General features: G+C 41.2%; 1 protein-coding gene across 1 annotated transcript in view; it reads right to left on the reverse strand.

Moving 5' to 3' along the window:
- The window catches only part of C20H18orf63 (chromosome 20 C18orf63 homolog), a 54768-nt gene that overhangs the window by 19286 nt on the left and 17069 nt on the right, over nucleotides 1-18413 (reverse strand). Inside the window, exons 8-11 of the mRNA XM_051163234.1 lie at nucleotides 16779-16875; nucleotides 16587-16672; nucleotides 14894-15077; nucleotides 4018-4995 (exon numbers count right to left, since the gene is read on the reverse strand). Coding sequence (XP_051019191.1) covers nucleotides 4018-4995; nucleotides 14894-15077; nucleotides 16587-16672; nucleotides 16779-16875 — 1345 coding nt within the window. The remainder of the gene's footprint in view (nucleotides 1-4017; nucleotides 4996-14893; nucleotides 15078-16586; nucleotides 16673-16778; nucleotides 16876-18413) is intronic.

An 18413-nucleotide genomic window follows, 5' to 3' on the forward strand; every position in this document is an offset into this window, starting at 1 on the left:
GATTACTAGAGGAGGGATTATTACCAAGACTCTTTGAAGAACTGGGAACGCTGCACACAGCTTAAGTGGTGGACCCACTTTTGACCAGTTTACTGAGTTGAGTAATATGATGCTGTCACAGCCTAGGCCGCAGTGATGGAGCAGCCTCAGGAAGCAGCCAGGCAAGGCTTATCCAAGAATAACCATGCATGGATGACTATGCTGATCACACACACACACACACACACACACACACACACACACACACAGGTACATTGCTCTCAAAACCAAATATGTTTGTATACAGGCAAAACACTGTCCTAGTATTTGCTAAGTCCTGATGGTGTGCATTACATGGACGTCATGAGAAAGGAGAGCTTAAAATGGGCTTTGAATCAAGTGTACATTCTTCCAGTGAGGATGATAAGTTGGGAACAAGGGAGTTCTGGAAAGTATAAGGCATAGAGAAAGTGAACTACTAGGCAAAACTTCAGGAGTGGGAGGAATAGTCACTCTGTCAACTGCAGTGTTTTGATGAACTGGTAGCAGCAGCATCCACATTTAACAATCATAGCTCAACTGAAACTTGTTTTTGGCTATTTTTATATACATAATAAAGGGTTATTATAGTAGGATTTTCAATGAAGAGCTTGACTTTTTAAATATATGCTAATTATATGCTATCAAACCCAATAAAAGCCTAAAATATTTGAAGTGAGGGAATTTTTCATTAGGAGAGCGGCACCATTTATGCTCCTCTTTTTTAATCCCTGTGAGTGTCAGAGACTTGTCTGTGGAGGACAAGCAGGCAGCTCTGGGCACTTGCTTCACACAGAGACAATGCTAGGCCCAAGCCACCAGCCCACATGAGCTTGCTAAAGACTAGAGCAGCCTTCAGGGCAAGTCCAGCCATTTCTGGAGTAGACCACGGTCACTGCCTGGACCTAGCAGGGCTAATAAGCACGCTAGGCACAGAGATTTCCCCCAGTAAAGGCTGTGATTCTGCAGCGAGGCTGACCTTGTGTCTCTAGGGGTTCCCATTAGTCACATATAAAGACAAAAGTGAGATTTAGTGACAATACCGCACACCGTCAACCCCTAAATAGACATTTAAACAATGTGCCCAGGGTTATGGAGAAGCACGGGGTTATAGAGAGTCTCCTCGTGTAACTGCAAGTAATATGGCTACTTTGGAGACGAGGATTCTAAAGGTACAGCATAAATATTCATGGGAAGTCTTGCCTTTAAAAGTCCACTATATGTTCTGTTCTGAAGTGTTTATGAATGGAGCTGTAAGATTTCTCGAATTTGCTTTAAAATGTTACAGTAAACAGTCCTCGGGAGGAACAGAGGGGATAGTGTGACAGCACTTAGCTTCTTCGCACTATCTTTGTGTTACTGTATCTGTGACGCCCCAAGACTCTGACAATAAAACAGAATCATTTCAAACAATTTCAGTAATAAAAATGGTAATGACAAAATAAAAGCATTTTAAACTATCAAAAGCACTACATTAGGGAAGGTGTCTATAAGCCAGCACTTGGGAAGCAGAGGCAAGTTGATCTCTGTGAGTTTGAGGCCAGCTTGATCTATGCAGCAAGTTCCAGGCTAGCTGGGTCTACAGAATGAAACTCTGTTATTAAAAACATTGTAATGTCTAAGAAAATTTTGTAATTTACAATATTTTGTATAGAACAACTTAACATAACTTGTAATACTGAACGGTTGTGAACAACTTAAGTATCCATCAATTGGAAGCCAGTTAAACACGACATACCCATAGCCAGTGAAATACTATGTACAAATTAAATAGAAAATCATTGTGTAAAGCAAGAGGCCACCAAGCAGCACATGCAGCCTTCTTCGTCCGCACAGGCAATGTCTGGGAGAGTGTCATCAGTGCTCTGAGTGAGCGTTCCTGCAACGAGCAATTGTAGGCTTTATTTGATGTGTGTGGGTGTTTCGCCTGCACGTATGATTGTGCAGTGGGTGCAGGCCTGATGTCCACAGAGTCCAGAAGCAGGAGCAGAGCCCCTGGAACTGCAGTTACATATAATTGTGAACCGCAATGTCGGTCCTAGGAATTGAACCTATGTCTTCTGGAAGAGCAGCCAATGCTCCTAACTGCCCCACAGTTTTAAACTTATTTACTGAACTATTCCATATTACTCAAAACCTTTTACAGAAGTGTCTATTAATTTTATCACTGGGTGACAGTGCTGTCATATAGAAACCATAGTTTTCTTTTCATGTTATACTTCCTAATAGATAAGTTCATGTTAATATTGTACAAGGCATTAAGTAATTCAAAATGAGAAAGTGACATACTTCTAAGACAAGATGGAACCTAGAAAAGATCTCTAAAAATGCAAATAACCATTTCTAAGGCATATACAATATTTTCCTCAGCTACTTGAGAGGATTAAAATGAGGATGTTTAAAACTACATAAAATACCACATCATAATATACATAGAAATAGGATTATGTACCTTTTAGGTAACTCAAATTAGGTTGGAAATCATATTAGCTATAGGAAGAAATGGCATTTGGAAGAGAATGACATTTTCTGGTTGGTTCTTAAAGAACCTGAATGTAAATCAGGCAGTGGTGGCGCACGCCTTTAATCCCAGCACTTGGGAGGCAGAGGTAGGTAGATCGCTGTGAGCTGGAGGCCAGCCTGGTCTACAAAGAGAGTCCAGGACAGCCATGGCTACACAGAGAAACCCTGTCTCAAAAAACAAAACAAACAAAAGAATCTGAATGTAGCCAATAGTTCTATGTGAAGACTACTTGTGGATGTTTTAGTAATGTATTTGTTCCTAGAATAGAACAGGTGGCAACAAGCAATAAAACGTTATTTCCAGATGTACAGTTTTGTGGACTTGGTGCCAGGGACCCAGAATGAGAACTGACTCTCAAGCTGACATGCAGCCGGCACCGTGAGCTTCTGGTGTAGACTTTACCTTAACTGTTATCTCTGGGGCTCCACTTCAGGTCTGTTGTTTGGGTCATGCCCAAGCAGGAAGACAGTTTAGTGGGGCCATCCACTTGCTATTCAGGCAGCTGCTGTGGTTGTAGGGTTGGTCCTGACTTCCTAGTTTGTGACAACTAAAGAGAAGGGAGCCTGAGGGGTCCTTTCTCAGTGCCATTCCGTTTTGGGCCTACACCGTGTAAGACAGTCTCAGTCACAGGATGTGCTGTTCCTATTTCCTTGCTAATTTAAGCATGGCTCTCTCTCCCTAAGTAATGGAGGGAAGATGTGCGCACACCAGTGCAGTTACCTGCTGGGCAGTCTCTGGTCCACACTGCACTCGGCCTCAGGAGTGCTGAGAGAATTCTTGAGTTTCATTGTATTAGATGCCTGTATCAAATTGAAGAACAGCATTTTGTAACAAACTAACCATGCTGCTAGCAGTTTTGCTTCTTAAGAGAGTTAGTATCTGTTTTTAAATTTCTTTGACAATTTTTTACACTTGTATAATGAATTGTGGTCACTTTCATGCTAGCACTCTCTCCAATCCTCATCTCTCTTCCTCCAAAGCTGGTTAAAACAAGTCCTGCTCCCACTTTGAGGTATTTATTTGGGTGACCAACTGAGTTTAATGTTGGTTACTCACATGATCATGGTGGGCATTATTTTCTGGGGGATGGGCAACTTATCAGTGATTACAGCACTGAAGGCAATGCTACCTTCCCCCTAGCAAGCATTAGCTGATGCGAGTTTCTCAGAGTGGGTGGGCACCCGTGAGTCCCTTGCCATATGTGCTGGGTTCCTGGGTGCTGTGGCCATGTCATGTCCAGAGACCCAGGCTCACAGCACTTCTCCGGCTCCCTCTTCTGCAGTGCTGGGTGAATCATGAAGGGCTGAGTTAGATGTCCTTGTTGGGGTGGGGCAGAGATGGCTTTCTTAATTATCACATTTCCACATCTACTTGGGAAGTTATTTGCATTCTTATTTAACCATCTTAAGTATAGCCAACTATGAAATGTTCCAGATTGGAAAAACAAACAAACCAAAAAACCAAAACAACTTTACCTGGTTGTTAGAAGCACTAGATTGCCTGTGTGCATTAGAGCGATGCTTTGTAGAAGATTTTGAAGACTCGGGGCATACCTTCCGCCTGCGGCTGTGGGCTGCTTTGCCCTCAGTTAGGACGCACTCAGCTACATCAGTGTCTTTAATCTTTTTTACTAGCTGCTGCTGTTGGGACTCTTCAGTTTCTAAGTCTGATTCAAAAATGTGTGGCTGGCTTTTGAGTTTTAGTGACTCACGGCTTTTCCCTAAAATTTGTGTTATGGCTCTGCTTGTTAGGTCTTCTTTTGCGCTGGTGTGGATGTCAGCACTGTTTCTTACCACACTCCAGCTGCTCCTTGACAGCTGTGCACTGGGGTGCACAGTCCACTCTATAGCAGAAGCGGAATGTTGCCTCTTCTGCTCACAGAACTCACTGCTTTTTTCTTGCGGCGGTCTCGAGAGTTTCGGATTTAAATTCCCAACACGAGTGTGAATGTTACGGTTTGTTTGTTTCCGAGTGGCTGTAACTAAACTCGGTTTGCTTCTCTGAGGTAGACTAGTTTCCTGCGCCAACAGGATAGGTTCTGTAACCGCATTCTGCTTTCTTTTCACCGTACCAAGTGCTGAACCGTCTTTGCTCTCTTGCTCAGATTTCTTTTTGAAAACCGGTATGAATGCCGGGGCTCTGTTAGTTTCTGAGCAAAGATTTTTACGTTGAACTTGTGTATTTTCTCTGATGAGCTTTGAGTTCTCCAGATATAGCTGAGCTTCCTTGAGAGGCCAGGAGAGCTTTGGGTCGTGAAAAGACCCTGGCTGCAGGAGAGCGGCTGCGAACAGGCCTGCCCTCTGCTGGCTGGCGGACGGCTCCACCTTGTGGCTGGCTGCTGCTGGCTGTGGGCGGAAACACAGAGCCCCGGAGGGTTTCTCCAACGTGGCCTGAGTTAGAGAAGCTCGGAAGAGTTTTTTAGTCGTCAGATTGGGCGGTTTGACTTTGTTTTCCTGAAAGGATAGAGATTAGGAAATTTTAAAAATGTAACAGTAATATAAGTGAAAAGAGAAAGAAAACACAATGTATTGGAATAAGAATGTAAATCAACACTAAAATACATAGAACAGTTGAAAAGGAAAATATAAATGAGCTTTCTGGCATAATGTGCACATTTCTCATGGCACATTATAGCCCTAAGTAAATCAAGTGTAAAAATTCCATACAACTACCAGATGTGTCTACACTGCCTTCCAGATGTGCTCAAGGAAGCTTCTGGTTCCCAGTGCTCCCTCTTCCTCCTCCTCTTCTTCTTTTAAAGCATGAACTTCTTTAAAAATATATTTATTTTATGTGCACTAGTGTTTTGCCTGTATATAGGTCTATGTAAGGCTGTCAGACTTGAGGTTACAGACAGCTGTAAGCCACCATGTGGGCGCTGGGAATTGAACCCCTGTCCTCTGGAAGACCATTCAGGGCTCCTAACCACTAAGCCATTGCCTCTCCTTTCTTTATGTCCACCTGAGTCTTCCACCAGTCAGCCCGAAATGGCTTTTCTTTCCACTTTTCAAGGTTCTGTTACTAGTTAGTATTTATTTGTCATTTAAAAACATAGCATGAGGCAGTGCAGTTTGAGTGTCCATGCTCACTCTATCTCCCTGAACACCTTTGAGTGGAAGGAGTATGGCTTATTTCCTCTCACCTTACTAAGAAATACTTGCTGAAAAGAAATCTAATGAAGGGGTGGGTACAACATTTGCGTGGACCCTTTAAGTGAGATTTTGACTTCAGGGCAGGGTTGTCTGTCTTAAGCCTTTCTGTTTGCCATCTGCCACAGTTTCTGGTGCCTCGCAGTAACTCAGCAAGTATTTGTCAAACTGACTAGGTGGGGACAAAGAGATCAAGCATGGCCTCTTCTTTCAACACTTTGTGTGTGCATAAATTAAATGTTACCATGCTCACTTCTGAGCACACAGACCAGCCCTGGGACAACAGAGGGGACTAGTGTGGCCCTTGCACAAGGATGACAGGCAAATGTGTGGCATGCTCCACACTTAAAATCAATCAATCAAACAAGCAAATAAATAAATAAACAAAATGCTACCAAAGAACCATGTTAGGTGTGTCATTCAGAGGCTTCACGCATACTTACACTGAACTGGGTGATAGAACTGTCACCGACTTTTTCTTCATCCCACACAAAACTAAAAACTTTGTACTTTGTAAATAGTTTTCTGTTTTTGTTTTTTTCAAGACACGATAGCCTTGGCTGACCTGGAATCACTTTGTAGACCAGGCTGGCCTTGAACTCACATCAGTCTGCCTGCTTCTGCCTCCAGAGTACTTGGATTAAAAGTATGCACCACTACGCCCAGCGTACTTTGTAAATAGTAATTCACATTTCTCCTTACTCTGGTAATTCCTGCTTTATTTTCCTTTACTATGTATCTGCCATTCTAGATACCTCATATGGGATTATACAATATTTTCTTTAGTGTCAGGCTTATTTTACCCAATATACTATTTTTTTCAAGATTTAGCTATGCTGTCGCATGTATCAGAATTTCCTTTCTTGTGATTGACTATTCCACTGCATGTGTATGACAGTTTGCTTATCTGTTCAATTGTTGATTGAAAGTGTTTTGAAATAAATGTATGCTGTGCTTTAGCCTCTGTGAAAGGACAATTATGCTAGTTAGTTCTTAGAGTCACTTGGGAATAGGTAATTTCAGGCGAGGCACTCCTTCTATCAGATTGGCCCATGAGCACACCTGTGGAGGTGTTTCTATCAGATTGGCCCATGAGCAGGTCTGTGGGGGTGTTTCCTTGATTAATCACTCATTTCGGTGGTGCCACTGCTAGACAGGTAGTCCTGGGTTATGTAAGAAAGCAAACTTAGCAAGCCTGGAGAGCAAGCCATCAGTACCATTTCTCCATGGCACCCACCTCTGCTCCTACTTGAATTCCTGCTCTGAATTTCCCATTGATGGACCATTATCTGGTGGGCCAAATACCCTCCTACCTTTATGTTGCTTTTGTTCATGGTGTTGATTAACAGAAAGTAAAGTAATAGAGTTGACAAGGAAATGTAGACCATAGATTTATCTTCTTACCCTTACAGATTAAAAGTATGTTACAGCTTGAGACAAAAACTGTAAAAGTTATAAAAATAATATGCAAACCAGAACAACTGATTTTCTTCTACTAAGTTTCAGTTTTTTAATTTGGCTGAGAAGAGACTAGGAGAGAGTTTTTGGAGGTCAGAATTACAAGCAGGCACAGAAAACTATAAAATTGGTCCAATTATCTACTAGGCATAACAAGGCACATAAAATGAAGTGACATAAAATTAGGAAAAACCACGGCTTCAGTATACACACTTTGGGAGAACATAATTCGTACTCTCTGAAGAATGAAAAGGGGTACAGAGGTTCTTCTGAATACTCTCTGTACAAGGAGCTAACATAAACTAACAGCTGTCTGTAACCCCTGCCTAGCACCTTCATCAAGCCATATGAACAAAGACAAGAAGGAAGAGCTCTCCTGCCCACAGTGGGCACAATGGCCCGGGGCCAAGCCTCCACTCTTCCTATTGCTCCCTTAGGAACAAGAGCCTGCCAAGCCGGAAATGTCGTTTTCTCACTTGTCTTTAGGCTGCTGACTTGAGCCTGCCAATGAGAAGCATATTCAACTATTTGAAAGGAGAAAGGAGGGGGAAGCAATGCCTGTGCCAGCTTTGCTGAAAGTTCAACTATAAACACTTTGGGGGCTGGAGAGATGGCTCAGAGGTTAAGAGCACCGTCTGCTCTTCCAGAGGTCCTGAGTTCAAGTCCCAGCAACCACATGGTGGCTCACAACCATCTTTAATGTGATCTCATGCCCTCTTCTGGCCTGCAGGTGTACATGCAGGCAGAGCACTGTATAAATAATATAATAATAAATAAATAAATCTTAAAAAAAAAAAAAACACTTTGGCTGACCTTAACCGTCACTAGGCAGACGCTGCACTGTCTACTCACTAGATCTCTGGGTGTCCAGTGCAGACATTCTCTGCTCATGTGCTACAGGGAACACCACATAAGCTACCAAGATACTTCACCACAGACCACTGTCCTTGGCTTATACATGCTATGTAAGCATACAGATGCTACCATAAAAAGGATTCTTAAATTTGGTTGAAATTCTACCAAATACCAAGAGCTATTTTGTCAAAACTGATGGAGTCGTTCCGGAGAGCAAATGTTTTCCCATTGCCTTGAAAGGAACATATTTAAGAACTAAGCTAAAATTAATTATGGACAAGCAAAAAGATCACTTCCTTTTTATATCCTTGGGTTTCACAAACTGTATGTTTTTTTTTTTTTTAATGTATCCCTTACTTGAACAAAGGAAAACCATAAGCAGATTAGGGTGGGGACAAACTCCGTGCAAGATTCTGAGAAAACGAGCGCCTGTGCTTGGGATAGGCTATGTTCACACTGGCTTTCTTCACTGTCTGAGGAGGGCACACCTGGTGAGACTGTTTTGCTCTCTGGTTTGTCTATATATTATTTACTCACTGTGTCAATTTTTAAATGCTGTACATAGCCAAAGGGGAGGAAACTTTTAGGTTTATATTCAAGATGTATAGAAAACAACAAAAAGGACCTATGTAAACAGCAGATGAGAGCATAAATAATTCACAGAACTTAAATATTCTTAAATGGTCGACAAACGGAAGCCTTGTGAAGCTGTGAGCTGATTAAAAAGCACATGCTTCAGTACACCTATCTCTTGTCTCAGTCATTGGAAGATGTAGCTTTAATTTCTAGCACTGACATATATGCATACAACTTTGTGTAGTGATAAAATTACATAAACTAAAGTTTTACAGATATCCCATGGTGGCCCACTGCTAAGGTAACTGTTAAAAAGAAGTGGAGAAGCCTGCCACTTATCTATGCTATGCGCCTGGGTTTTTCCTGAAGGGGAAAGTCCTTCTCTGGCTTCTGTGCATTTGGTGTGGGAAAATCAGGACAGTCCCTTCCTTCCTGTAAACCATTAAAACATCCATATCTATCAGCTTAGCTCTCTATGTAGGTTGAAGAAAAAAAGAGATCTGTATACTTAGGCTTAGCAACACACACACACATACACCACAGCCCTCACACCACAGACACACCACAGACACACAGCCCCCCACATCACACACACAAACACACACACATACACAAATGCACATACCACACACACACTCTCACACATACACCATACATATACCACACACACACACACACACACACACGCACACACGCACCACATACATACTACACACACTACACACACACACATTCTCTCTCTCACACACACACACACACACACACACACACACACATACACACACACACACACAATACCCTCCCCATGTTTGCTACTCCTGGATAGAACATAATTTAGGGTGATATAATGTGTGTACACTAGCAGTAACAGCTGTGATATAAAATGTCTGTGGAGGGGAAAATTGAAAAGTAACTGGAATGACTAATCCTATTTTCATTATTTATTAAAATCGGGTTCTGTTTGTGGCACCTCGTTGTCCATGTTGATTAAAGCAGGGCCCTGGTTTCTGTGACATGTGGAAGCAGGAAGACGATGTTAGCTTTAAGTGACGTAACACACAAAGAAGCACCGCCTCAGACCAGATGCTGACTACGCACCAGGGCAAGAGCTCCTGTGCAGCAAGCAATGGCCGTAAAGCACCTGTAGAATCAGGAAAACTTAGCAGATATAACAACCAAGGATCTGAAGTGGCCATGCTTAGATTTTAACTTGACAAACATTAAAAGTAAATCTTGAAAAAAATGAAAACCAGGTCGTGACCTGGCATTTGGTGACAGTAAGGAACTACCGTTCATTCTTTTGGGTACAGTAATGACTCTGGGGCATGTAAAAAATGCTTTTTAAAAGCTGCATGTGGTAGACGGACATTCTCAATGGTATTTGTTTCAAAACATCTACTCTGCCCTCCCTTAACATTCATTTTCTCTTAAGCAATTTTGAAGTTTTCCAAAATTAAAGGTGAACCTAGTCTGGCTGAGCTCCCCGCTAATTTAACTTTGTAAGAGGTCAGCTGCAGTTCGAGAGCTCAAGAGGGCGATGCAGCTGGCTTACAATCACCTATAATGAGATCTGGTGCCCTACTTCTGGTGAGCAGGCACACATGGGGACAGAACACTGTATAAATAATAAATAGATCTTAAAAAAAAAAAAAAGTCTCAGCCATTGGCTCTGGTAAGTTGGATATGAAGACAGTGTGGCAGCTGAAGACAATGACATGGGTGTAGTGTTTGGTCATAGAGGTCAGCAAATTGCCATAGCAGAGGAGGCTACAGTAAACAGAAGCCCAAGTGACACAGCAGACCAATAAACACGGTGCTGCAGAGAGAGACTGTAGGCCACTTGAGCGATCTCTCGAGTGCTAGTGGCTCCTAGTAGACTTCGAAATACAGTTTCCAGTCAGTGTGTCCTACAGAGCACAGCAATGCCCTCCTAACTATCAGCACAGTAACAGAAGGGCAGTCTTTGCACAGCAGTGTCGTCTATCAGCTGTGACCAGTACAGAAGGCAGTCAGCACAACCTCCACACAACTTGGAGGAACACAGGAATTATTCCAGAATAGGCTCACAGACTCACCGGGTTTGAAGGAAAGACAATGCTATCCTGCTGACAGGCTCCAGTGCCCTCAGTAGAAAGTGCGGAATAAAATCCAGCTGCCTACAGTGACTCTTATCACTTTAAGGTATCAAGCTGAGCCATGTACAACATAAAATGTCAAGTTCAAGTCACCAGGAAAATAAGCAATTCCAAATTCTCTTTTTTTATTGTTGTTGTTGTGGTAGTAATATGCACATACATGTGTGTGTGTATGAGTGTGCACACACGTGTGTGTACATGAGTATTTGTAGTAGCTAGAGGCATTGGGTCCCTAAAATGTGCTCTTGTAACTGCTAAGCAATCTCTTCATCCCTAAGAAAGACACTCTTAAGAAAAGAAGGGTTCAAAAGAGAAATCAACAGAAATAAAAAAATATTTTTAGATAAAAGATAAATCATTCATAATGACATTAAAGCAATCAAATGTTAAATATAAATATAACATAAGTACATATACCCTGTACTATTATTTAAATATTAAAGTATATTTGAATGTAGGTCAGTAATATCTGTGGTTATACATATGTATACACGTGTAGGTATACCTAAGTGTAAGCGTAAGCTGACAAGCTTAAATGAAATGTCTACGAGATGCACGGACCAATGAGAGCTAAGATGCTGCTTGGCTTCTGGTACAGGTCTATAATCCCAGCACCTCAGAAGGCTAAAGTTGGAGGATCAAGGCCAACCTGGACAGTCTAGTGAGACCCTGTGTCAAGGAGTAATAGAGGACTGCAGGTAAGAGTTCAATGGCAGAGTGCTTGCCTACTATGTCTGGGGTCCTAGGTTCACTTACCAAGTACACACACACACACACACACACACACACACACACACACACACACACACACACACACAAAATGGCTAGATGCCTTTTTTTATATTTAAAAATATTTTTAAAATTAGTGTTCATACAATACTATTTGCTATAAATGTTAAGCTTAAAAATAAACATTTCTAAAAGTGTAGTATATTTGTGCAAGAATAAATAAGTAAACCAGAGACACATGGAGATGTTTGTCTTAAGAATGGTGTTATTTTAGAATATTGGGGGAAAGAATGGTCTTTTCAGTATCATTGTGTAGACAAATATATATTTAATTAACAAAAAATCTAATCGCCACATCACAATATACTACAAAATAAATCACAACTGAATGTTTGAAGACATTATGGAAAGTACGTGCATGATTTTGGAATGCACATGTATTTTTTAAAGTGAGACTAAAGTATGGCTATCATAAAAAATGCCCTGGTAGTTTAGACTATAAATTAAAGCTGCTATTAAGATACACCACTAAGAGAAAGGCAGCAGTGTTGCAGGACGGCGGGGGATAAAGCACTCTATACAGCTGATGAAGAACTCATACCTAGCATACTGTCAGAAACCTATGAACAAAAAATGGTAGACAAGCCCTTCAAAACAGACATCCAAATAACCAATATACATAAATAATCAATAACATGCACATTAAAAGTACACGCTAGTAAGCATATCTGCAGAACTGCTGAAGTAAAGATTGATAATACTATATATGAGCAAGGGCAAAGAGCAACAGCAAGAGGTTCACAACTGCTACAAGCACTTTGGGAGATAGCCTGGCATATATCCTAAACTTGGAAATACACTTACTGAGTCTACATTTATGAGATTCATGTACACACTCCTAGGGGATGTGCATTAGAATGTTCACTATCACGTTACTGCAAATAGCCCTAAAACAATCCAGCTGCCAGCCGGGCGTGGTAGCACACGCCTGCAATCCCAGCACTCAGGGAGGCAGAGGCAGGTGGAACTCTGTGACTTCAAGGCCAGCCTGGTCTACAAAGGGAACCCAGGATAGCCAAGGCTACAAAGAGAAACCCTGTCTCAAAAATAAATAAATAAATAAATATTAAAAAAAAAAAGAATCCAGCTGTCAGTCAATGGTATTCTGGAAAAATAAACAAACTATGGCATAATCATATAGCTGCATGGAAATGAAAGCGAATGACTATAACTTAGTGGAACAGCATGGATAAGTGTCACAAACACTACTGTAAAGCAAAGAGTCAGGCACAGAAATACAAACACAATGCTTTCATTTGCATAAAGTTCAAAACTGGACATAACTAAAGCCTAGTTTTTAATAATGTACACTGAGTAAAGACAAACAAAATCCCCAGGAAGTCGTGACATGGCTATGTGGCTCTCTGGATATGTGTTGGGGACAATAGGGAAGGTGAGAGCAGGGACCTGCATGTGATTACACGAGCAATTACTCAGCAGGTGTGTGTGTTGGCGAGCGGTTCATGTCTAGCCTTACTGCATCTTGTTAGCCCTGTTTGGTTGATATCACTGGAAGCCTGCTGTTTTCTCAAGGGAAACGGAGGAGGAGCGGAACCAACAACAGCAACACCCACAAAAGCCAGATTCTAAATTGCAGGGGGCAAAGCCAGAAGTAACTCTCCTCCCCTTAAAACTTTCCAACCCTAATAATATAGAAACTCAAGGTCTAACTTCAAATCATGTCTTCTTCCCTGTTCTACTAAGTCTGGGTGCAGCAGAGCCCCCAGACTGCCATTTCTCCTCCCACGTGTGCACCTGTAGGGAGCCACGTGTGTTGGTTTCCTAGTGAAGTCAATCCAGAGACAAACACTGGTGTATGCCTTCCTCCTGACAGGCTCCCAAGAAGTTCTCTCCTGACTCCACCTGGCGGGTAGCAGACACCCAACTTCTAGAGAGCAAGCTTGCACCCACAGTTCAATCTGTGCAGGTGAACACTCCACAGAAGTCTCTCTCTTTAATCTCCAATAACACATCTAGATATGTATGAAACATATCAGACACTATTGTGTACCAGGTTAAAATGCAACAGCAATAGAGGGCAGGGCAAACGGTTAAGGAGCAGTAACAACAAATGGCCTTTGTGAGATGCTGGGCTGAGGAGAGCTTGTGTGCTACCAAAGAATAAAGAGACCCAAGAAAGGGGTAGGCGGTGGCCAAACTGCACGAGGGCGCTTTCTCAGAAAAATGGGAATAGGGCTTCCTCAAGACCCAGCTATCCCACTCCTTGGAATATACCCAGAAGATGCACTACCACACAACAGGGACATATGCTCAACCATGTTCACAGCTGCCTTATTCATAATAGCCAGAACATGGAAACAGCCTACGTGTCCTTCAGTAGAAGAATGGATAAAGAAACTGTGGTACATTTACACTATGGAATACTACTCAGCTATTAAAAACAAGGAATTTCCGAAATTTGTGGACAAATGGATTGAACTAGAAATGATCATAATGAGTGAGTTCACCCAGAAGCAAAAAGAGTTAAATGGTATATACTCACTTATATTGAGACACTAGCCCAAGGGGTACGTCCCCATGGAAAACCTTACCTATCAGGAAAGTGGGTCAGAGGGGAGGACATCCTATTGAGACTTTAGGTGTGAGAAGCCTGGGAGAATGAGGAAATAGAAGGATCCAGAGGGTCCTGGAAAACTACAGGTGGGTCTGGGCCCTGGGCCCTCCTCAAAATATGACACTAGTCAAGGAAAGTATAGGCAGTAAACTTCGAACCCCTACCCAGACTAGCCGATGAACAGGACATTCTCCACCGTTAAGTGGAGAAGGAGATCTGACTTTCACACAAAATCTGGTGCCCCATATTTGACCATGTCCCTTGGATGGGGACGCCTGGTGGCACTCAGAGGAAGGATAATAGGTCATCAAGAAGAGACTCGATACCCTATGAGCATATATAGGGGGAGGAAGTCTCCCTCAGTCACAGACATAGGGGAGGGGAATGGGGGGCAAGGGGGAGCAAGGGAAGAATGGGAGAATATAAGGGATGGGCTAACAACTGAGATGTAATTTGAAGAAATTAATAATAAAAAAAGAAAAAAAAGGAAAAATATTTTAAAAATCAAATATACATCTTACATTTGAAAGATTTAAATTTCACATTCCCTTTAACAAATAAGAGACTACCTCAAGCATTTGGAGTTTGGCATGTGAATGTCTTATGCAACAAATAGAATCTTGTGAGTCAATCCTATTTAATGAGTAGTTGCAGGTAGAAATTTTACTTACATAACTCACTTGCCTAGTTACAAATTGTGAAGTATGAGTTGTTTTCTGTTGGAAAAAATACTTTAAGTATTTGATGTGCAGAACATTTGTATATTAAACTCATCAGCCAGTATTGTTTTTTTAAAAGAAAAAGTGAATCCCACCTTTGTCTCTGCTCTGCTTAGCTCCTGTGTGTAGTAGCACGGCTTAGTTGTCATCTTTATGGGAAATCCACATATATGCGGCAGTTTAGACTTTAAATCCGAAAGAAAGCTTTTCAACACGCCGTCCAAATCCACCCTAGGGAAAAACTGGATGGGCTGACTTCTGATGCAGCCGAGAGGGTACCTGAGCAAAGCTAAGGAACAACGTGAGGCTTTCTGTCCACAAGACACAGCAGTTCTCATGTTCAGAAAGGTGATAATGTTGACAAGACAGATAAACGGCTTCTGTTTCATGTTATGTTCTACAGATGCCAAAGCTAAAAAGCATTCCTTCTATTTGATTTTTATTAAAAAATTATGTATGCGTGGGGGTGGCTTTGATATGACACAATCAGGGTGAATCATTGTGTCTTCATAGATTACAATAGTCCAGAAAAGATTTACAAGTAATGTGCCATCACCTGTACAGAGCCATAAAGACAAAAGTGCAGACAAGACAGCAAAGTGCTCCTTCTTAGAAAACAATGAAAAAGTTGGCACAGAGAAGAAACATATTATCAATTATTTTCAGACTCAAAAGCAGTCCTTCAAAGAAAGCAATCATTTTCCCTACTGCAAAATCTAAACCCCTGGGATAGCATCGGCATCTAATAAAAGGGAATTGCTGGCGAGTGTGGGCACAGGTTAACCTGCATTGTCTTGGTTAAGAGAGGACACTATTGCCCTTCCTTGTCTAAACTCCAGCCTGTTGGACTGTGAAAGCCGTGCTAAGTAGATTCAAGAGCTCTACTTAAATGCATGTGTTGGTATTTTAAAGCTGTGTTAAGAAAGCCATTTTCCTAAATCAATACAGTAAGTTAAGTGCAACGCAAATCTAAAAAACTTCCCAAAAGGAAGACCTCAGTAACTTTTAACGTAACCCTTTCAATAACATGCAAAGAGCACTGGGGGGAGCTCTCAGCTAAGGAGAACACTATGATTGGTGTCCTGTTCTATTAGGAAATACATGTACATCCTTTTTTTTCTATTCTGAATTTTCTTTTCTTGTCTAAATTTTTGCAATAGTCCTAAAGGAAAAGTCCTTATAGGCTGGAATGGTGGTAATCCCAGCGCTGAGGAAGTTGAGGCAGGAGGATGACCAGTTCAAGAATAGCCTGGGTTACACAAGACCTTATCTCAACCTCCTTGCTGTCACCAAAGTGGCTTCATATCAGAAACAATTAAGAACTGATGGGTTTAAAAAAAAAAAAAAAAAAAAAAAAAAAAAGAACTGATCGGTCGTTTATTAAAAGAGGAGAGTTCAGGAATGCAGCTAGGCTGGCCAAGTGAACGCCTATCCTGCAGTGAGTGCTGGGTTCAGGCCTACCCCAGCATACACTGGATGTGTTGCTGTAAGCTATAATAACAGCACTTGAAAAGTACAGGCAGGAACATCAGAAATTCAAGAACAGCCTGGGATACATAGCGAGTTCCCAGCCAGCTTGGGCTGCATGAGACCTGCGTCCAAAATAAAACCAAAACACCCAAAAGAAACAACCACAAAAATTCCTACTAATCTCCGCCTCTAAGCTAAATTAAAAGCAACTGTGCAGAAAAAAATGTATCCATTAAGTACTGACATCACGGGGCACAAGCAAGGCTGCCCCAGGAGGCAGACAGAAAGCATCAGCTATCACTAGTGTGCAAAGGATACGTGAAGGTCCTTTTGTTGGCCGTTCGGAAGTAGATGCTACAGTATATGTTCATATCTCCACAATCGTCTGGAAGTTTATAGCCATACTGTAAATTAAGCACACGATGTGAATCATTTTGGTGGGACTACTCTTAGTTTATGTGGCAAGAAAACAGATCAAATAACATTTAGTGACACATGTTTGTTTCCTACCAGGTCATCCCAGTGCCTCTGGAAATCTTCAAAGGAATGAAAGGGGCAGTCAGGGGGTGCAGCATGAAGGATATTTATTATCTGCCCCATTTTCATGCTATGAAAAATGAGATTTGATACATCATGTCAATGCTTAAGTATAGTTCATTGTTACTTGAGAAATTACTGTGATTTAGAAAGAATTCCAAAAGACGTAGCAAGTATGTTACTATCCAAATGTAAATAGCATCCTAATGACTTGCTGCTAGTCCCAAATGCAATCCCATTCAATCTTTTATCTTAAGATATAAACTTTGGATACATTTAGCATGCAGTGAAATATAAAAAGCTTGCGGGAAGCCTAAATCAACTCATACATACATTACTTCACACATGTGCATGTTTTGTGGTGAAATGTTTCCCCATGCCTGAGGTCACCATTGATCAGCATCTCCCTGGTCTGTCCAAAGCTCCAGCCTACCCCTGGTAACTGCAATTATACTGTTTTTATGAGTCCAGCTTGTTAGATGCTACATATAAGACGACACAGAATTCATCTGTCTGGATTATTTCACTTAGTATAACATGTTTCAGGCTTATCATCCATATTGTCCCACACAATGGGATTGCACTAAGGCTGAATTGTGTGTGCTACATTGCGTCCACCAACCTTATCTTCATCTGTCCCACCTAGGTAAACACTTAGGCTATCTCCACATTTAGGCTACTGTGAATAGTGCTACAGTGAATATGAGAGTGCAGAAATGTCTTTAACATACTGATTTTATTTCCTTTGGACATATAGCATATAATATATTATGACTAATGACCATATGATAATTATATTTTAAAATTCCATATACTCTTTTGAGAAATTTCCATGTTGTTTTCCATAATGTTTATACTAATTTACATTCTCATGGACAGTATGCTGGCATTCCCTTTACATGTGACAACATTTTTTTCTTTAAAATCGTAATGTTATATGTTTTCTTTTAGCATCATGAAGTGGGGACCAAGTATTCAAATGCCTGAGCCTATGTGGGACAATTTCATTTAATCACTAAGATTTATAGCACCCCTTTTATTGGGTTGTTTTTCTTTATTCCTTATCTTTTTAAGTTCTTTGTATATTCTAGGCATTAGCCCTCTCTTGGGTGTGTACCCAGTAAAGCTTCTCTCCTGCTTTGCAGATACACTCTTCACTTGATTGTTTCCTTTACTATACAGAAGCTTTTAGTTGTTTAAGCTCCCACTTGTCAATTGTTAGGACTGGTCGATAGAATCCTAGTAAACATGTCTTCTTCTACACCTGTGTCTTGTAGGGTACAGCCTGTTTTCTTCTAGCAATTTCAGACTTTCTAGTTTCTCACTGAAGTCTTTGGTTTCTATGGAGTTAATTTTTTGCACGATAATAGATATACATCTAACATACTTCTACATGTGCACACGCAGTTTCTTCAGCACGGTTTGTGGAAGACGCTGTCTTTCCTTCAGTGTGTGTTTTTGGTATCTTGGTTGAATATCTCATGGCTGGCATTGTGTGCATTTGAAACTGGGTCTTCCATTCCACTGATCTACATATCTACTTTTGTGTCAACACATGCTGCTTTTATTGCTATTGCTGTGTAATATAACTTAAAAATTTTGTATGGT

The sequence above is a fragment of the Acomys russatus genome, chromosome 20, assembly GCF_903995435.1.
Source record: "Acomys russatus chromosome 20, mAcoRus1.1, whole genome shotgun sequence".
NCBI classification, from domain to species: Eukaryota; Metazoa; Chordata; class Mammalia; order Rodentia; family Muridae; genus Acomys; species Acomys russatus.